The following is a 22,603-nucleotide window of genomic DNA, read 5'->3' on the forward strand; positions in this document are numbered from 1 at the left end:
ACCAAAGTTACTCTCCAACAGGGTGTGAGACTGCCTGAGGTCCAGTCAACATTGCACGTGCAAAGAGGCTGCACCCTCTTGGGCCTGCACATCCAGACGGTAAAACCTGGAAAAAGTGTGTAAGGAGGACCACATCGCAGCTTGGCAGATATCAACGGAAGACAGCAGACTAATCTCCGCCCATGAGGCTGCCTACTCCTAGTGGAATAAGCCCTAACCTGAGTAGGCAACAACTTTCTAGCATTCACATACGCAGCCATGATTACCTCCTTAATCCAACAAGCTATGGTAGTTCGCGAAGCCAGAGCGCCCTGCTTATTCCCACCATGGAGAACAAATAGGCAATCTGTCTTTCAAAAAGACTCAGAGACCTCCAGATACTGTACAAGTCACTTGACATTCAAGGAGCGCAAGAGGCGAAACTCCTCCGCATCCCTGACCTTATCCAGGGATGTTAAGGAGATGGACTGATTCAAATGAAAGTCGGAGACTACTTGGGCAAGAAGGATGGGCTGTAATGCCCCCAAAGTCACAGTTCCTAGCAAGACAAAACTTGCAGCTCAGAAATTCGGCACTCAGAACATATAGCCTCTAGTATCAGTCTTCAAGAACAACCACTGTAAGGAAAGGCTACGCTGTGGTCGGAACGTAGGGCCCACCAAAAATTCCAGCACCAAATTAAGACTCCACAATGCAACTGGTAACCTCCAGGGAGGCCTAAGATACTTCACTCTCTTCAAAAAACAGGCCACATCAGGATGTGACAAAGAAACACTATTTACCAGGCCTCTGAAAACATGCAAGAACCGCAATCTGCACCTTCAAGGAATTAAGGGCCAATCCTTTATTCAATCCATCCTGCAAAAAATCTAGAATGAGACTGATCTTGAATGAATGAGGAGGAACACCCCGCTCTTCACACCAGGCTTCAAAAACTCTCCAAACACTTACATAAGCCAAGCAAGTGGAGAACTTGCAAGCGAAGAGTCAAGTGGCAATCACCACAGAGGAATAACCATGTTTTAACAGGCAAGCCCTCTCAAGGGCCAAACCATAAGACAGAATAGAGTCGGATCCTCGTGAAGAACTGGACCCTGATGTAACAGATCCATGTGCAGTGAAAGACGAAGGGGGACCTCCACCAGGAGTCATCGCAAACCTGCATACCACGGATGCCTGGGCCAGGCTGGTGCCACCAGGATTACTAACAGCATGGCGCCTTATATCTTACAAATTATCCTGCCCAGCAAGGGCCATGGAGGAAAGGCATAAAGCAACCTGTCTTCTGGCCAGAGCTGTACAAGAGCTTCTATTCCCAGGGACCACTGATCTCTCCTGCAACTGTAGAATCGAGGAACCTTTGCATTTCGAGAAGTCGCCAGCAGGTCTAGGAATGGAAGGCCCCAGAGATCCACAATCAGCTGAAATGTCTCAGCTGACAATTTATTTATTTAACATTTTTTTATACCGGGATTCATGTAAAATTTTACATATCGTCTTGGTTTACATTGTAACTGAAAAACAGGCATGTGAGAATGCAATTGCTCCTGGGTCCAGACTCTCCCTGCTGAGAAAGTCCACTCTTACGTTATATTTTCCTGCAATGTGAGAGGCCGAGATCATCTGCAGATGATCTTCCACCCATTCCATCAACTGGTCTATTTCCTGCAACACTTGCTGGCTCTTGGTTCCACCCTGGCAACAGATATAAGCCACAGTTATCATATTGTCCGACATCATGCGAACCACTTAATCCCACAGCCTGTGGCTGAACTGCAGACATGCTTGGGCTTCCAGGGGATTGATGTTCCAGCAGGACTCTTCGGTATTCCAACACCCCTGAGACCATTAACTCCAGACAGTGAGTCCCCCCAACCGTGGAGGCTCGCATCCATTGTGAGTACCAACCAGGTTGGAGAGGACAAAGTAACTCCCTTTCTTAGATGATCCTCCTACAACCACCACTGGAGGTGGGAGCAGAAGTGGAGCCAAACCGCATAGTCCTGAGACTGCGGGTTCCAGTGAGATGGCAGAGCGCGCTGAAGAGGACGCATTGGCGCCCTTGCCCATGGTACCACTTCCAGGGTAGCTGCCATCAAGTCGAGCACCTGTACGTAGGACCACACTGTTGGGCATATGGTGTTCATCAACTGACACACTTGAGACATCAATTTCTAGATCTGAACTTCGGTAGAAAAACTTTGTCCTGTCCCGCACTAGACCCCCAGCTACTCCAATGACTGGGATGGCTGAAGATTACTCTTGGACAGGCTCACCACCCAACCAAGCTCCTGCAATAAGAGATCACCTTGTGTGTCACCAGGTGGCTCTCTTCCTGAGACTTGGCTTGAATTGATCAGTCATCCAAATACAGGTGCACCAGGATTCCTTCCTTTCGCAAGACTGCCACTATTACCACCATAAACTTGGAAAATGTCATGGGAGCGGTGGCTAGACTAAAAGGCAGAACCCAAAATTGATAATGGCGCCCCTACACCACAAAGCGTAGAAATTGTTGGTGTTCCAATCGGATGGGAATATGAAGGTAAGCCTCTGACAAATCCAAGGAGGTCAGAAATTCCACTGACTGCACCACCATTATCACAGAGCATAAGGTTTCCATGCGAAACTGAGTCACCTTGACCGTTGACCCTCTTGAGATCCAGGATGGGACAAAAGAGTAAGACTAAGAAGGCAAGGTATTTCTTTTCTTCTATTCTTCACTAGTTGATATAACTTTTATTTCTATCTTTTCTGTTTTAGTAAAGTATATTTATTAATTTCCATAGACATAAAATTATTTTATATTGATGTTACCAATTGTATTTTTGTTCTAACTTTATTTTATTATTCTTAAAATTCTACCTTATTTTATTTACATTTTATTTTGTTAAATTAGAATTATTTGTAAACTGTTTTGATCAAATTTTATTTGCCATGACAGTAATAAGAAGTTTTAAATAAACAAATAAATAAATAAAAGGACCCCTCCCTTCTTGGGCACAACAAAATTAATGGAATATCGCCCAATCTTTCTTGAGACGTGGGCATCGGAGCCACAGCCCTCAGTCTAAGAAGCCTTTGAAGCGTGAACTCCACTGCCTGCTTCTTCTGCGGGGAGTGGCAAAAAGACAACATGAATACATCCCGAGGAATACTGTAAAATTCCAGCGCATACCCTTCTCATATCATTGGTCCGACGTGATCTCAACCCACCTCCGATAAAAGAGAAAGAAGTCCCTCTATTTCCTGTTCCGAAGGTAGATCGGCAAACCTTCATTGGGCAGCTCAGGAAGATCCGCCGCCCGAGCCCACTCCTCTCTTGGGCTGTCGGGGGCAAAAGGACTGAGACCTATCGAAAGGTCAAGTCCACTGAAAGGTCGTCCCTCTGTAAGGATGAAAACACCTGGAACCCCGGAGACAACCCCTTACACCAAAAGGGCACTGAATCTGGTTCTTATCCTCCGGCAATCGAGGAACCCGAGACTCGCCCCACTTACTAGCTAGTTTCTCTAACGTGCTCCCAAGCAAGTGCAAGCCTTTAAAGGGCACCTTTGTAAGACTGGCTTTGGAGAGTGCATCAGCCGACCAATTTTGCAACCAGCATGCCAAGTTAAACGCATACAAAGGTTTGTGCGCATAAAAAGCGTGCCCAAAAACCAAGCTCACAACGTGTGCTCAGAGCCAACACACCGCTCACACAGACGGCCTATAGAGGTCAGTAGCACACGCACAGGAGCACGCGTAAACAGCCACTGTGGCCTACCACACAGCATGCAAGAACAAAACCTAAGTGCAGGACCTAGCCTACCGGGGGCCACTCAACCAGCCCGGCTGCCCAGTTCCCCAACCCCAACAGGAGCGGGAATAACTCTCAGTATAGCGCGCCAAGAACGGAGACCAGAGGAAGTCCTGAAACCCCTCTGTCTCTGATTCAAGTAATATTTTTTTTTTTGAACCTTAAGTGAGCTCAGCACTTACCGGCTGAGTTCAGAGATGGTCTCCGGCTGTCGGGGGAGAGGGCATTGGCCATCAACGCTGTGCTCAACCTCCTGCTCCTGCTGCCTTTCAGTTGAATTAGCAGCTAAGTCCACGCCGGGAAATCCAGCTACCGGACCAAGGCACACCTCTGAGGGTCCAAAGAAATCACCTCAGGAATTCTCAACTGGGGGAGGGACCTTTAGATATCACCATAGGAGAGCGGGGCTTTCTTTTCCCAAATTTAGAATTTCAAATTTCTCCTTCCAAAAAGCATGAAGCAAACCCCATAGGGAGATGCACGTCCACCATCTGCTGGAGATGGAGAATACTGGCAGGCTGGTGTCACTGCAGGGCTATATATTATTTATTTATTTATTTATTTAGGGTTTTTATATACCGACTTTCTTGATATATATATATGTCAAATCAAGTCGGTTTCCATATATATATATATATATATATATGTGTGTATATATATATATATATATATATATGTGTGTATATATATATATATATATATATATATGTGTGTATATATATATATATATATATATATATATATATATATATATGTGTGTGTATATATATATATATATACTGTGACATCAACTCGCTCCATCTCCATCTGCTGGTCCTGAGTCCATCTGTCTACATTAAGAAAATCTTGTTTAAACATTGACATCCATATTGTTGGCGTATGATGAGGGGATTCAGAGGTATACTAAGGTCAATTTTTTTAATAATTTTAAGTGGTGGGAAATTTGGGAGTATCTGGTATGGTGGTTTTATGATGTACATTCTCTTATGTTATAGGGATGTTACCCTTCTGAAGAAGCCTGATTAGGTGAAATGAGGGTCCCTTGTCAGGGATTTTTTGAATATTTGAAATTTTCTTGAAAGAAACACTGTGGAGAACACTTGTTATGAACAGTACTGACATTAGATATTTATCGATGGATAAAGGTGGAGAACACTTGTGTGAATAGTACTGATATTAGAGAACCACCAATGGAAAAAGAAGAAATTTAGAACATATTCTCAGGATTTCTTGGTGACGATTTTGGGAAATATATGTCAAGTGAGGTTTGATTTTGATTTTAACGTGGATGCATGTGTATGAATGGTGAGAAGATATATTGGATGAATGAGTCTTTTTAATTATTGGTATATGTGGGTACATGGTATATTCATTTGCATGTTATTAGAGACGATATGTATATGAGATTTATGTAATGATTATGAAAAATGCTGTATTTGTATTTTTGTACATTTTGCTATGTTTTACACAAAAATATTTCTTCTGTCATTGAGGAAGCATAAATATTAAAATTTGTACATTATTGGAAAGTATGTGATGCTCATAATAAACTAATGTTTTCGATGTTATTTATGTTTAAACGATTTTTATTATTATTTTCAAACATAATACAGCCAACTGGGAGGAGTAGGTCCTTCACCTCCCAATGTTTTCGATGTTATTTAAGCATTGAGGGTTGTTCCAATATATTTTTGGTTTTCTTCATCTTTGCTTTTTTACCATCTTTTCTATTTTAATTATATTCCCTTTTTTCTGTTTTCTATTCTCTCCTCATCCCATCCACCATTTCCCTTCTTGCTACTGTCTCTCTGTTGTCCACCATTTCCCTTCTTGCTACTGTCTCTCTGTTGTCTACCGCTCTCTGTTGAGAAGTTCTTTGTTCTATGTAAACTGGAGTGATTTGTAGTCCCTACAAGAACTTCGGTATATAAAAAATTAAAAATAAATAAATAATAAAATACTGTCTATACCAGATGTGCCTCTCTTCCTTCCACCTTCCGCTGCTCCCACAATCTATTTTCCCTCCCTCAGTTTTTCCTCCTCTCTTCCAGTCGGTCCTCCTTTTCTTCTCATTCTCTATCTGCTATTAATTAAGTTGACTTAGAAAATAGCCACTATTACTAGCAACGGTAACATGGAATAGACTTAGTTTTTGGGTACTTGCCAGGTTCTTATGGCCTGGATTGGCCACTGTTGGAAACAGGATGCTGGGCTTGATGGACCCTTGGTCCGACCCAGTATGGCATGTTCTTATGTTCTTATCTCTTCCTCCCTCCAGTTTCTCATCACTCCTTCTCTGATCCTCTCCCTTCTATTTTCTTTCACGGTCTGTTTTCCCCTCCATCCATTGTACCCCTACCTCTTTAGGTCTCTCTTCCTCCCACTCTCCCCCCCCCCACTTTCCTGCCAACTGACTCCATACTGTTGCAGAGACCTACATAACCTTCTTCTCCAATATCTCTGCTGCAGTCTCCTGAACTACAGCCAGCTGTCTGATGCACATTTACCTTGACAGCCATGGAATGAGTGAGAGCCAGCTAGGAAAGAGAAGTGCAACAACAGAAGGGGAGGATGAAGGAGGAAGCAGCAGTACCAGGATAAGGCACGTTGGTCTGGGGGGCAGATGATGGGTGGCAGGATTTTTCAGAGGCAGCAGCAGCAGCGATAAATGGGAAAAGTTGGCAGAGAGTGGGTGGGACTAGCAGTGGGCAGGCTACTGCAATTCAAAAGCAAAATACAAATTCTTTAGCTACTGCCAACGCCCTCACCATTTCTAATCTGGGAATTCTAACAGGTTTTTGATTGCAATAAGATCCCTGAAAATTCAGGAAGACCTAGCAAAGTCCCTGATAATATCTGGACCACTGTCATTTCCCCTAAATTTCAGGGATTTTATCATCATCTATAATCACGATTTAATAAACCCTACCAATGCAGAACCCTGGGTATTGGTGGAGGTTATGATCGTAATCCTACAGTACAATCTTTCAGCTCAGCTCTAATATGTGGTCACTGTTTCCTATCAATAGCACAATATTTTCATTTGTTCATTATAAGGCGTAAGAAGTAATTTATATTCACTTTGTGATATATCTAAAAAAAAATATGAGAAATTTTACAGTATCAATCAGCATTTGCTTTAAACATTACTGCTTACTGAATCTAGTGAGAATTTGCCCAAACTGTCAATTAAAGGGATGCGATATCTAATACATGATACAAATATAATCACATCCCTATAATCAACAGCTCAGGCAAATTTCACTGTAGACAACATATAAGGCTTTGCCCTTGAAAGCAGACATTAGCGGATGCCATAAAACTTCATTTTTATATTTTTGAGAGATTTAGCAAGAAAAAGAGTGTGAGTGTTAAGATATATACATATATGCACACAGAGATCAAAACCAAACCTGCTGCCTACTATATTTGCCACTTTCAGGGCTTTCATGATGCAAACATGGACTAATGCTGGGGGGTTTTTTGGTTTTGTTTTTTGTTTTGCTACTGTACATGTGGCACACATGATAACATATGACAGAAAAGACATCAGCCTGCACCCCTTCCCCATTATGGGGCTGATGTAATAAAGTGCGCCCAGCTTAACGAGCGATTGGACACGCATCCATAACCCTTGATGCAATAAGGGGATCAGCGTGTCCAGAACATGCGTAGCGAATAGCGCTCATCACATGTAAATTCCATGTAGAAGAGGCTATTAGCTATTACCCCGCGTTCCAATAAATTACTGCTTGCCCAACGCACCTTTGTAAATGTGGCAAATTATGCACCAGCCCTGGAACTGGCATTAAGCCTTGCCGCATGTCAAGGGCTGACAAAAAAATAAAAATTCCTGCTTTCTGTGGTGCCTCCTACTTAGTATCACGATACTAAGTCGAAGGAACCACAGAAAGTCATATCATGACAAAATGAAAAGGGAAAAAAAGAAAAATCCTGGGCGCACAATATACATGCTCCAGGCTGTGTATATTGTGAATGTATATGTGATGGAAGCAGGATAAAACGGAGCTCGTATTGAGCATCCGTTTTCCTAATCCCCACACAGCTACATTTCCTGGGCGCTCAATGCTAAGGACAAGCTAGAGACGCACAATTTTCCCTAGTGCGTCTTTTTTAGTGCAGCAGCTCATTTACCTATTACATTGGGTGCATGCGTTAGAAAAATGGGCACTCAACGCAAGTGCCGGTTTTACCACAATCATTTAATGCATCAGCCCCATATGTGTACTTCAGCATCCAGCTCCTGTGTTTCTGTTCCCTCATTCTTCCCTATACACTCAACTCCATCCCCCTTCCTAGCTCATCTGCATTCTGAAGCAGTAGTTGTTTGAGGCAGCCCTAGAACCTGCCTGCTAACAGTTTGCCATTAAACACAATTCTCCGCCTTCTTTGGTGCAAACTCTTTCCAAACTGGAAGCCTACCAGGGTCTAAGACGGTCAGTGGGAGGGAGAATCTCAAAACTTGAGGTAGATTATAGATTTGCAATATGGAGCTGACTCAAAGTTTTTCTAAGATGTTTAATAACTTGTGTATCAGCATGAGTAATTTATAATTTTTTTCTCCCCTGCACTGGTATACAATGTAAAAAGGAAAGAACTGGGACGATGTGCTTAAATCTTCCTCTGCCTGACAACAATGGCAGCTGAATTTTGTAAGACCCGAAGGACTCGCACCGTGTAGGTAAACTTACATACATATGTCCTATATAGGTATACGTTTACCAGTTATTAATGTAGCTGCATTTCATATGGTTAGGAAAAATTCCATAAATCATTAAGGTGGAGTTGCAGAAATCCACTTCTTATCCCTGGGATAAGCAGCTTGGAATCTATCTACCCCATGGGATCTTGCCAGTTACCTGCGACCTGGATTTTCCACTGTTGGAAACAGGGTACTGGGGTTGATGGACCTTTGGTCTGACCCAGTATGGCAAATTTTATGTACTTATTAGTAGTGGAGGCATTCCCAGGAGTGGAGATGGGGAGGAGTTTGCATTTATGCAAATACCTTCCCATTTTCAAATTAGCAGGTCTAATTGTGTGTAGGCAGCATTGATGGGATAATTTTCAAAATGAACTTGAGTGCATAAGTTTACTTTGAAAATCAGTGTAACTTATGATTATATTTGTCGTCAAATTTATATGAACTGTTACAAAATTACTCTCCCATATGCTTAGTAAAAAAACAAAAGCAAATGCAATGTAGTAATTTCAAGAAAGGATTGACTGATGGGTCAAAAATCTAGCTAATAAAAGCAGTTTTATTTTCAAAATGTTAATCTTCAGCTGAAAGCTGCTTCCTGTTTGTTTTCTCTTAGACAGGTTCCGTTATTTCTTTCAGTACCAGTCTTAGGATTCATAGATAAGTTTTATGTATAATTCACATTTTCTTTTTTGTATGAATATTGCTTTCTGTTTTGATTTGTGTGTACTTATCTGTGATTATCTTCTGGAAATAATATAAAGTGCAATAAAAATAAAATTGCTCATCTATACAAAGAAAAATTAAAAAATATTTCTGTACCTGGTGCAAGCATACTAATGTGTAAAAGGCTTCACCTGCTGCAGTTGTCATCTCTGTATTATGCTTTTGCAAAACAAGCATATCAAAGACAAGCTGAAATGACAAAATACACCTTTTACATTTTTGAAGCTGCAGATGCAAGATTACTGAATGCATCTGGTTTTACAGCAATGAAATACAGAACAACCTACCTTAAGAAAATGCCTTGTTGCTACTAAGAGAGGAGAATCAGTTTCTTGTGCTTTTGCACACTGCTCAGCTAATGGCGTTAAGGCTTCCAGACAAAGCTGGCTAACTTCCGAGCTCATTCTTGTATTGAGAGTTAAAGAAATGGAGACTTCATTTAAAAAGGAAACCATTTTCTACCTACAATTCTGACAAATTAGAAAGCTTTGGAAACTGGCACCTTCACAAGAGAAAACATATTTTAAGACAAATACAATATAATTTTTTGCTAAATAATCCAGTCAGCGGCAAGATAAAATAAGAGCATACCGTTCTTTGAAGCACCAACAATTTTGTCACACCTACCACAAATCAATCTGAAATCAGGTTACAGAACTATAATGATGGTGCTCTATAACACTTGTGATTTGAAAAGTGTCTACTCAGACATTTATTTTATTGGCTTGCCGGAGTCCATTCCTGAGCATGACCTACGAAACGTGATAGAATCTTGGCCGTCTGGGACCCTGGCATTGTCAGACATGCTGGGGCCTGTAATGATTGAGAAAGTGCACCAGCTCGGAGGGAAATCCTCCAGCTCCAACTGCCCATGACTGATAATCGCTAAGTTCCTGAACTTTTTTCATAAGACGAAATACTTGTTCTTACTAATATATCTCTTTAATTTCTTCCTCATGAAAAAGCAATTAAAGGCAATGCAGAAAAAAAAATCGGATGTAATTGTAAAAAGGTATCCACAAACACAGATAAAGGTTGTAAAATAGATTGTATTGACGAGATGATTGGACGTCCTGGTGGGACTCTTTGGAATAGTATAAAACCCCGGAATTCTAGGATGTTTATGTAATAATTTTTTTTTCACAACTGGTGAGAAAGTCTGTAGATATTATGATTTACAAAGACAATAAGAAACTATGTTCTAAAATATTTCATAAACCTACAAATTGTAATAATTCCCTTTGTTTTGACAGCTTCCATCCTTATTCATTACGCTCAAATTTACCGGTAGGACAATTCCATCTTTTAAGAAGAATTTGCTCTAAAAAAGATGATTTCATTCAACAAGCTAATGTACTGTGTCTGAGATTTCTACAAAGAGGGTATCCCATGTGGGTTTTAAAACCCGCTTATAAGAGAGCATTGAATGCACACAGATATTGGCTTTTACTAACTAAAGAGAAAGAAAAAGAACACTACTCTCAGTTGGTTTGTACCATACGGTTTTCTAATAAATCTCAAGGGTTGATTTCTATTATACGCAGACATTGGCATGTTTTATAATTACATCTGATTTTTTCTGCACTGCCTTTAATTGCTTTTTTACGATGAAGAAATTAAAGATATATCAGTAAGATCAAGATTTGGAGAATTGGCTAATAATAATTCTTTAGCGTTGGGACATTTTCCGTGTGGTCAATGTTCTCTATGTAATACTACGAAACAACTAGCCTCATGGAAAGATCCTGCTTCGAATTGTGTTTTCTACTTATGTGAAATCTTTTTATTATTATTAATATATAAAGAAACCAGTAAAATTATCTTGCATGATACATAATGTGTTCAGTTACATACCATACAACAGTAAACTTCCATGAACATCTTTCATAACCCCCCAGCAGCCCCAACTTGTTCCCCAACTCCCCCCCCCCCTCCTTGTTATCCCCCCCACTCCAGGCACTAAGAAGGCTAGTAAAATGAAAATTGAAATGTTCAATCAACAAAGGTCGAAATCAAGTAATCCAAGGTGATCACCACTTTGCATTACATGTCTATGTGGTTGAGAAATTGACTTTTAGCGTCCTGTGGCAAGGTCAGAATAAAGGGCATCCAGACTGTCGCAAGAGCACGCCAGGTCCTTACGGGCAGTTGATGGCTGGCCAGAGTTTCTATTGTGTGTGTCCCTTCTTCCGAACGAAAGAGCTGGAAAAGATGCCGAAGAGCGCCACCAGAGGTGAGTATGGTATCTTGAGTCCTAAGATTTCATTGGCAGAGCGGAAAACCTTTTTCCAAAAGGTTTATATCAGTTGGCAACCCCATAGTGAGTGACCTAAATGTGCACCTTTAGAATGGTATTTAATGCAAACTTCAGTATCTGTAATCCCTGCCAGGTACGCCTGGCGTTGTGAAATGAACATCCGATAAATATGTTTGTATCGAGTTTCTCTGAGCAAGATGTTACTAGTTATCTGTGGCATTTTGAGGAAAGCAGACTGGAACTCCGCAGGAGTGATCGAGTGAGCAAGTTCCATCTGCCATCGGAGCCACACATCATCTAGAGACCAACTTTTGTAGGTGGTCTCCAGGTGCATGTAATAATAGGAGATGGAGTATTTTTTGGGGTTGTCTAAATCGAACCAATCATGTAGAAAGTTCCACTTGGGATCTGAAAAGTGAACCTGCCCGAGCGACTGGACATAATGCCGGACTTGGTGGTACTGGAGAAAGTCGTTAGATGAGGTTCCAAAGAGGTTACATACCCCTGAGAAGTCCATTATTGTTCCATCCACCTTAATCAGTTGGCCGATGCAGGTGAGGTTTTTCCTCTCCCACTCTCTGAACTTAGATGGACCAATACCTACAGAGAATGCTTGGTTGCCTCTTAGTGGAAGAAATGGGGAGATAGCCGAAGGCAACGAAGTCTTTTTCATAAGCCACGTCCACGTCTGTCGTAGGGGTTGTAACAAGAGTCCCGAGCTAATAGCTGTTGAAATCGATGTAAGCGGGACATGAAGAGCATATCGCAGAGATATGGGAGAGAGTAGTTATGACTCATAAGCAGTGTCGGAGCAGAACGAAGTGCTCAAGAGCCAATCCCCGATGTGTCTCAGGTTGATGGCATGGTTGTAGACTTTCAGATCTGGGAGGCCAAAACCTCCCACAGAAGTTGGTCGCATCAGAGTTTTTAGTGCCAACCCAGGCCGCTTTCCCCACCAAAGGAATCTTGTCACAGTCCTCTGTAATCTCTCTATTGTGCATTGTTTTAATATGATGGGGAGGACACCTAGAATGTACAGCCAGTGCAGTAGCACAGTCATTTTCAGCAAATGTATGCGGCCAATGAGCGAAAGGGGAAGATATAGCCAGGAGTTCAGGGAAGCTTCCGTTTTCTCCAGTATTTCAGCAATATTAACCTCGTATAGGTCAGTAATATCTTTCGGTATCCAAATCTCTAGATATTTTATTCTATCAGTTGCCCACTTTAAAGGAAATTCCTCTTCCCAAGACTTATTTCCTCCTGTACCTATCAGCATAGCCTCAGATTTATCCAGGTTTAATTTGAAACCAGCATGCAGACCATATTCGGAAATTACCTTAAGGGCAGCTGGGAGGGAACAAGTGGGATTTGTTAAGTGAAGCAGGAGATCGTCCACAAAAGCCGCCGTTTTCAACATCGCATCCCCAATCTGGATCCCCTCAATAATCCGTGTTTCCTCCAAAATACGTAATAAAGGGTCTAAAGAAAGGACAAAAAGGAGGGGAGACAGAGGACAACCCTGTCTCGAGCCTCGAGACAGTATGAAATCCTGTGAGAGTTCCCCATTCACCCAAATGTTTGCCTTTGGTCCTGAATAAATGGTTTTGAGAAAAGATACGAACGGGCCATGAAAGCCATAATAATGTAGGGTTTCAAAAAGAAATGTCCAGTTTACCCTATCAAATGCCTTTTTGGCGTCAAAGCTTACAAGCAGAGAGTTGAGGTTCTTTGTCTGTGAAAAAGCTATGTAAGCCAAGACATTTGTCACTGCTTGCTGCCCCCGGACAAATCCCACCTGGGAAGGAAAGATAAGTTTGTACAGAAAAAAAGGCCAGGCGGTCCGCCATGACCTTTATCATGAGCTTCATATCACAATTAATGAGGGAAATTGGCCTATAGGAGCCTGGTGATTCTGGGCTCCTCCCTGGTTTTGGAAGGACTACTATTGTTGCCCTATTCACTTGCCATGTCTGGAAGTCAGCTGACACTAGTGTGTCATAAACCCATATCATGGAAGGACTAACCTGTTCAGGAAGAATCTTGTAAAACTCATTCGTAAGATCGTCTGGTCCAGGTGATTTGACCAATGGTAAGGATTTAATTGCCTCTTCTAGTTCAAGTTTACCCATCGGCGCGTTTAATAATTGTAAATCCACCTCATGTACCTGAGGGAGCCGAAATTTAGCGAGATAGGTTTGTATATCCGTGCGATTGCATGGTTCCGCCGTGTATAGCTGTTGGTAGTATTCAGTGAATATTGCTCCAATATCCTTAGTTGAGGTTTTCAGTTGGCCCTGTCTGTCCTATAAACCCTTAACATAGGATTGGCCTTCCCAGGATTTCACCAGACCGGCCAATAGTTTCCCCGCCATATTTTCAAATTGGAAGAGCCGGTACTTGTAGTAAAGGAGGCTCTTTTGTTGAATATATTCATGTAGTATATTTTGGATAGCATATAGTCAGGTACGATTATCTTTGGGGGGGTGGGATGTAAATTTGGACCTAGCTGTTTGTAACTGCAGTTCTAGTCTAAAATACAGGCAGATAGTTCTTTGTTCTTCCTAGCCGTATAAGCTATTTCTCCCCTTAAGACTGCTTTAGCTGTGTCCCAATATAAAACGGGGTCTCCCGTGTGTTGTTGGTTGAAGTGAGCGTATTCCTTCCATTTATCTCGGATGTAGGTTTTAAAACCCTCATCATAATAAAGTTTAGCTGTGAATCTCCAACGTCTATGGCCTTTCGCGCCAGTTAGGCCTGATATGTCTGCCCAAACCGGTGCATTGTCAGATATGACCAGTGGCCCAATGTCAGACCCCGTAATCTTAGAAAAGAAAGTTTGGCTAACCAGGAGGTAATCTATTCAGGATTGAGACCCTTGAGCCCGGGAAATATGTGTATAATTATTCTCTACCGGATGGAGAACCCTCCAGATGTCAATCAAATCAAATTGCTTACATAATAGAGGTAGTCCCCTCGTGGCGTCTAAGTGGGAGGTTGGCTTAGAGGGCTGCCTATCCTTAGTGGAGTCTATTACCGCATTAAAGTCTCCCCCCACAATGAGCGGGAGATGAGAATTCAATTGGAGAAAGTGAAATATCTTATTGTAAAAATCAGGTGAATAGACATTCGGAGCATAAACATTCCCCAAGTACATTCTTTTCCCATAAATTTCAATGTCCAGGAATAGTTATCTCCCCTCCGGGTCCACTATTGAGCTGTGCAATTAAAAGGGGATCATCTTATGTAATAAAATAGCTACTCCAGCCTTACTTGAAGTAGAGGAGGCATAAAAAGATTTCCCCACCCATTTTTTTATTTTTTTTTTAACTTTTCATGTTCTAAATCAGTGAGTCTAGTCTCTTGTAACATAGCAATTTGCACTTTATAGCGTCTCAAAGCTTGTAAAATCTTGTATCGTTTTGTAACAGATCCAATGCCACATACATTCCAGCGTACGTTAACCATTAACTTGCAGAGTCAAAGAAATTTTCCTGAAATATTTGTGAACACATTAACCAGTAGGTGTTGGTCCCCCAGACTAGACCCTCACCCCTGAGAATATCAGCTATAGTGATTGTGCCTGGATAAACCTGGTATACAAGTTTTGGAAAACATAAGCAATCAATATCCCAATCCCTCTTATTGCGAACCCCCATATATTTTCCCCCGAAGATGTAGGAAGCCATAAGAGAAAAAACAAACAAGAACCCCAATGGCTCCCATAATATCTAGTAAGTAGTCAGGGATCACTAGAGCTGTGAGGACCCCCCTCCCAAGAAAAGAAATTTCCAAAGAACAATACCCAACAATAATTCACAATTTGAGCAGCCCCTATAATAGCCCTCCATGGTGCAGCTTCTAGAGCCTGGAGAGTAAAAAGCACAATACACAGTGCTGGGAAGCCAGCTCATTAACCTGTGCTAAGTCCCTGAATAAAAGCATTGGCCGCCCTTGCATCTGTAAAAACATGAACCTGACCATTATGGGCGAGGCGAAGCTTGGCAGGGAAAAGCAGCATTGCTCGGATATGTAAATTAGCAAGCTGTGAGCACGCTGGAGCAAATGCCTTCCTCTGTGCGGCCACCGAGGCTGAATAATCTTGAAAGAGAAGTATTTTTGCCCCTTCAAGGGTCAAATCTGATGTCCTGCGATACGCCCGTATTTGAACTTTATGAGCGAAGTTGAGAACTATGAAAATTACAACCCTCGGTCTTGTTTGCGAGGCTACTCCTGATGGGGGTAGTCCCAGTCTATGAGCACGCTCAATATGAAAAGCTCCATGCTGCATGCCTAATGGAATGTCTGAGAGAGCCAATTTTCCAAACGGGTCCCCAGTTCTGTTTCAGGCAGACTCTCAGGAACCCTTATGAGTCTTTAATTATTACGTCTGGACCTATTTTCTAGGTCATCAATTTTATTCTGGAGCGTAGCCTGAGAATATCTGAGAGCTTGCACCACCCGCCCCTCTGCCTCCATTTTGTCCTCAACATCGGAGATCCGTTGCTCAGCTGCCTGCAGTTATGATTGAATGGCAGTGAGCTGCGTACTGACACCAGTAATCTGGGAAGAAAGCTGTGAAAATTTACCTTCCATCACGGCTATAACCGTGGCCGCAATGTCGGAGCCTGCAGGTTCCGCTATCTCCATAGCTGGGTGTGAGTTAGCTACGTTGGCCATCTTGATCTCCGGCCCCTTCGCTTTCTCTTTTTTGCTGTATTTCGTCGTCATTTTGGTGTTAGGGCCGGAATACTAAAGCCAGATCTGTTCCAGGGAATTTAAGTATTTCCCTCAGGGTCTGTTGGGAAAAGTTGCAGTCCTGGAAGCGCTCTTTTGTTGGGTAATTTCGGAGGGGGGTCCTCAGAGAGATCAGCCATGCGCCTGATCACCAGGCAACATCACGTGTTCCCGCTGTGTTTTCTACTTAAACATTGACTTGAAAAATCACATATGTTTTCAGATTTACAATGGTGGGTTATTGAACAAATATCAAATACTGGCAGTGAGTCAAATCTAGATCACAGGCTTAATTTAAGAGAACAAGTTTGAATTTTTAGCATGAATTCTGTGTCACCATTTGGTCTAAACGCGAAGATTGACTGGTATTCACTGATTTAAAGAATTTTTTCTATAGCAACTGATGACATCATAATCATTATTTATTATCAATCAATTGAAAATTTTCTCTTTCGGTCAGGTGTGTATAAATAGGTGCAGAATTTCTGGGGTTGGGCTAGAACCCACGGAAATGACGAAGCCTTTTTTTTTTTCAATTTTTTCTTTATTAAGCTTTATTATTACAACCACAAAATAATACTTTGTCAAAAAATAATTTAGAGAATACAATTCAAAGAAACATATAATTACTGCTAGATTATCAGTACAAAAGCAACATTTCAGACTCTCTTTCATCATAGAGGAAATTCAGAAGGGGGGGAAGATAAAAATAAGAGAAGAACAATGAAAGTATAAGGAAAAATTGCAGCGTGAGAGAAAAAAACCCCCCACAATCACAACTCATTTTATGACCCACTAGCATTATAAATTAATAGCAGGTACTGACATCCTAGCATTCAGGAACTCCCACAACTGTTCAGCACTAAAAAAATATAAGTGTTACCCTGTAGTTTAATTATGCATTTGCATGGATATTGCAAAAGAAAACTTGCACCAAGAGAAATAACTTCAGATCTCATATTCAAAAAGGCCTTCCAGCGCATCTGGGTAGACTTAGCTAAGTCTGGATAGACATGATCTACACCCCCCAGAAAGGAAATATTTATATTCTTGAAATAGTAATGCATAACAAGATTTAAATCTTCCTCAGGGAAAAATGTAACTAACAAAGTTAATTTGCCAGTAAATTCTACAGAGGAGTTTTCTAAATATTCAGATAAGTTGCAGAAGTTCCCTTCATTATTAGGCTGTGGCAAACTTTGCTTCTGAGAAAGAAAAGCAATCTTCTTAGTAGCTGGAACCACATCAGAGAGAATCTTTAATATCTCAACCAGATATTTTTTAAAAGTAATCAAAGACAGTTCACCAAGAACCTTTGGGAAATTAAGCAGCCACAAATTCAAATGTCAGAGAATTTTCCAAAAATTCCAACCTCCTAACAGAGAACAAACGTTCCCGGATAATAGCTGCATTGGTATCCTTTAGGTTTTTAACATCTTCCTCCAGCTTCTGAATAAAAGTAGAATGATCCTGAAGAATTCGCTGGTGATCTTGAGCAACCATATCCAATTTTAAAGAAACAGTCTCTAAACGTTGGGTCTGCTCCTTAAAAGTAGAAGACATATCTGCTATTAAATCCCACAGGGATTCCAAAGTGACAAAAGCTGGTCTCAATCTCCTGGGAAGACTGACCTACTGTCCCAACTCCAGCAGCGAAAACACTCCCAATAGATGTAACCGGGAGGACATCTCTGCTAACTCCAACACTCTCTGTGGAGATCTCCAGCCGCTGAGCAGGAATAGAAGTCAATGCCCGACCAGGCATAATGCCAGCAGCTCTATCCGGCAGAGGCAAACCGATAGGGCTTCCTCTCGGTGCCTCAGCACTGGCAGCGTCAAGTGAGGGAGAAGCCATCAACTGTTGTCATGGGTCGGGAGGGCTCAAGGATATTTCCCAGGTGAAAACAGAGCTCCTCGCTCTGTTTTACCAGTGGGGCTGGAAGCCCTCAATTCTACAGTGGGAATCGCAAACTCGCAGATGGATTGCTGGTCCGCGGGGAGGTTAGGTTCAGACGGAAAAACCTTAACCTTCCCCTTCCTCTTATGCGGCATAGCAGTAAGGTAATTCGCAGAACGGCAACAGCAAAAGATTCTCGAGGAGATTGCAGAGCAGCGAGGAGTAGCGTTCTCTCAGGTGGCCATCTTGGTTCCGCCCCCCATGATGGAGCCTTTAAGTACCGTGTGTATGCCTTGTTTGCTGAGCCAAGTGCTATTTTTCTTTTTGATTTTTTTTTCATTTCAGAATTTGGCATTGAGTGTAACTATCCCCTGAAGCAGAGATTTGTCTCAAAACACGGCGCATGTCGGGATTGAAGTGAGCGGGATTGATGTGAGCTGCCATGCCAGATACCTAGTGGTGTTTAAAGGTGAATAAAGACAAGTGATTTTATTTGCATAAGAAATATTTTAAAAATTCCCTTGAATGTTGCAATTTAGGACCAATGATTAAAAATAAAGCTATGAAGGCTGGGATAGCCGGTAGTGGTTAGTATAAAGGTCCTTCTGAATACGTTCTTTATTTGCATTTGAAATTTATTTTTCTTTTAATTAGGATATACTTCATTACATTTATAAAGTTACAAAAAATAAGTTACCTCTTTGCCAGATAGTGCTCATTTGATTCTTTGCCTGGCATTGCTCTTGGCAGAAGTTTATAAAGTTGTGGTTGCGTAAGGTTCTGTTGCTTGGTAAGAAAGCCATTTTACAAAGCTGGCTGTAAGAAGAGCCTCCTATTCTTACTCAATGGCGGAATTTAGTGCATTTTATTTGCCTTTTTGAAAAATATGTTGAACAAGTGGACATTTTGAAGAAGACTAAGACTTTTCTATGGATCTGGGACCTCTATATTCAGTCACTGCCCCATAATGTCCAGAGCACTATTTTGAATGACATTTCCAGGACGACATCTGAGCCCTCGTCTTGATGGCTATATTATTTGCAGCCTTGCAGTGTGTGTCTGGGGGAGGGGGGGGGGGGGGGATGGTTTCTACTGAAGATGTAGCGGACATTTTGATGACATAGGGCACTGGTAAGAGTCCACCAGTGTTCGAGTTAATTTTATTTCACATTTTCATTGTGTCCATTCTTGTGAAACTTAATAAAAAGATTTAATCCTAAAATAAAAGAATATGAAGAAACTGACAATAGAAATTTGAGATTTTTTTTGGTTGAGCTATGATTATGTCCTTTTATTTTATGGAGACGTATTTCTTTTTAGGCAAGCCCGACTCAGGCCAAGTTTCGCCCCCACATTGGGGCTGCATGTAGTCAATCATATAATGTCTGTAGAATCAGTTTCATATGACAGATTGTTTCTGATGGTTTTACTGCTGCACTGCCACGGTGTAGACCGTCTCCGCTCAGAAACAATCTGTCATATGAGACTGATTCTACAGACATTATATGTTGACTACATACAGCCCCTGAGGCAGCCCCAATGTGGGGGCGAAATTCGGCCTGAGTCAGGCTTGCCTAAAAAGAAATACGTCTCCATAAAATAAAAGTTTTTAATCGGACATTCTTGGCTTCTAATCCACTTTGTTGCCCTCACGGCTTTTTTAGACCGCCTTTGTTGCTTCGTTAGTCTATGATTATATCCTACAAAGCAAGTTAGTTTTTGAGACATGCTGTATATATGATTGCTCCCATACATAGATTATGTGCTTGTCCCTGGGAAGAATGTTATCTGTATTTTTTTCTGATGTCACTACAAACCTTCACAAAATCAACAGGGAAATAAGGACTCATTTATGACCATTTTATGAGGAATATTTATGCACAAACTTCTCCTGCATTTTTTATGTATTTCTTAATAGTGTGAAACACAATGTCTTCAATAAATTTTCTATAACTTCAAGTGGTAGTACTGGCTGAATCTTCTAACTGTCAACTTTCCAGATTGTTGGCATTGCTGCTTCCTCTTTTGGTTTTATTCTGGTCTTCTTTCTTATTTTCCTCCTAAATATATTTTTGAATGCTTTATAAAATATTTAAAAAGTGTGCATTTTATATTCTGGCCATGTTTGTTTTGACATCCTTCCCGGAGTCAACTCTAATTGTTTATGCTCCAATAATACTTGAATGCATCACTGTGATGCCCATCTGCAATTCTGATAAGTTTCAGCACAGACACATCTGAGTTTATTTAGTTCAGAATAGTGGGAATGTTTAAGTAGAAGGATTTTTTTTTAATTTAAAAAAAACTTAAAAAGCTTAAAGAAAAGTAAAACCAAAGATAACCTGGTTTGGCTCATCAGTTCCTTCTGCTCCTTTAAGGCTTTCAGCTCATTGGAACTGGCCTCCATTGGGCTACAGTACTGTAAGCCCTCATTCACAACTACCTGGGGTTTTGCCTCTATTTTGTATTCCCTCCCAACTCAAAGTAATCACTGCAGCAACAACCTTCTACCAACATTAGGGTTCCACCTCCAGAATCCTGCAATCAGAAGCTCTGAATCCAGCCACTAGATGGCATTGCATGAAGACTGGGACTCCTTCGCAGGGGCAGTTAATGCTGCCTTGAAAGAATTCCCGATACCATATGTAAATAAACTGTATAATATGATGTATTAAACAATGTTATAATCTTGAAAACATCATATGTGGAAACTGATAGTTATATACTTATATTTTTATATTCTTGTGAGTGGAAACCTCATAACAATTTGATATGCTTATTTCTGATATTGTTCAAATTGTGCTACAGCTCCAACTGAGTCAGAGGTCTAAAGGTGCAGGAGGAAACTATTTGACCAAAAATAAAAATAATCAGAAGTCCAGGTAATTGCCACAAAAATATTATTATTCAAGTGTATTTTATGAAGAAAACAAAATTTGGACTACGTAAAAATCAGAGAGGGTAACAATTCTCAGAAACGGAGGAAGCAAGCAATGAGCCACAACCAGGTCTACAGTAACAGAAAAAAATGGAGGCATTTGGTTCACAAGACACACATTTAACAGGCCTTCAAAATTACAAACTTGGGAAATGCTTTCTGGCTAGCCATATGTAAACAGATGTGCTGAGTAATGCCAACCAAAATGCTGATCTTAAGAGGAACAGCAATTTAAAATGCAAGGATACGATGTCATCCCCAATTCAAGAGAGTACATCAGGCTCTTGAACAGATCCTCAGGAAGCTGTGGAATTTTTTCTGGAAAAATCTCACAGATGAAGGTGATAAGTTTGTAGTACTGATTGCACAAGGATGGGAACTGTTAATAGAAGATGAAAACCATAGATTACCTAGAAAACCACATCATGCTATCTGCTTTAACCTCAGCTGCTATGCTTTGCTCAACAAATACAGAAATGTTTCATAGACCAAAAAATATGAAGCAATAAAACTATTTCTTCAATCCTATTTAAGTAATGTCACCAGGGAAGCAGACTTTCTTGGACAGTTAGTAAAGAGAGAGTGGGGCTCAAGAGGTTAAAGAGCAGGAAGCCTTACGTTACTCATTAATATAAATTAAGTGACTGTGTCATGTTTTGCTTTTCTTTTCTTTCTTTTTTTTTTTTTAAACTTAGGCCAGATTCAAGGCCCATGATTAGAGTTCCAAAAGGAGCCCTGGTGCATGACTCCTAGTCCAAGACTGTCACTGAGGTGACCAGAGTAGGGAGAAAGAGGAGGGTAAAGGAGGAGAAATAGAAGATACAGGAAAATAAATTCCTGGGTAGTTGCAAATGAAGGCCCATGGTATCAAATCTCAGCTCTGGTTCTGACTGAGCTGGAAGAACAAAGTCACAGGAGGAAACTGCCGGGTCAACAACAGACTTGGCAAGATGAACATTTGCAGTGAGCCTGTGGACCACTAAAAAAGTCAAGAGATAGGGCACCCTACCAACGGCTGGGGGCTTGACAAGATCAGGAGGTAGAGGGAGATTGTTGTTGCCAGATACTTTCTCATGTTCCATTTGATCATTTAGATTGGGATTATCCTCCTTCATCCTATGAATTTAATTTAGCAGGAAGCATAAGGCACTTTTGCTTTCTGAGTTAAAGTGATATTTGCAGGATAGGTCAAATGAGTGCAGTAGAATTTTGTTTACAAAAACATGCAAACTGAGGCAATATGATAGAGCTATCCTGCTAAGCTCCATTTCCTCCAACACCATCAAATACATACTAAAACCAATGAAAAACAAACCCAGCAAAAGGTGAAAAAATGATTCTTAGAGAAAATTAAAGTAGCAGGGTAAAAATGGCTTCTTGCTTCCTAAGATTGTATAAAAAACAGGCCACTTGGACTTGTCAGTGCACCATCTCATACCACTCAACAAATGGCTAGTACATCAACTGGGTTTAGATGTACCTATGTGGTCAGTGAGCAGGTGTAGCTGTTTAAGTATTTATTAAAAAAA

At 41.0% G+C, this 22,603-nt stretch overlaps 1 protein-coding gene across 6 annotated transcripts in view; it reads right to left on the minus strand.

Annotated features, from left to right (window-relative positions):
* XPO4 (exportin 4) overlaps positions 1 to 22,603 on the minus strand; it is a 340,414-nt gene that overhangs the window by 12,404 nt on the left and 305,407 nt on the right. For all 6 annotated transcript variants that reach the window (XM_029602525.1, XM_029602521.1, XM_029602524.1 and 3 more), the window contains 3 exons: positions 21,323 to 21,453; positions 9,536 to 9,653; positions 9,345 to 9,437 (listed from right to left, as the gene is read on the minus strand). In XM_029602525.1, the coding sequence (XP_029458385.1) occupies positions 9,345 to 9,437; positions 9,536 to 9,653; positions 21,323 to 21,453 (342 nt within the window). The remainder of the gene's footprint in view (positions 1 to 9,344; positions 9,438 to 9,535; positions 9,654 to 21,322; positions 21,454 to 22,603) is intronic.

The sequence above is a fragment of the Rhinatrema bivittatum genome, chromosome 5 (genome assembly GCF_901001135.1).
Source record: "Rhinatrema bivittatum chromosome 5, aRhiBiv1.1, whole genome shotgun sequence".
NCBI classification, from domain to species: Eukaryota; Metazoa; Chordata; class Amphibia; order Gymnophiona; family Rhinatrematidae; genus Rhinatrema; species Rhinatrema bivittatum.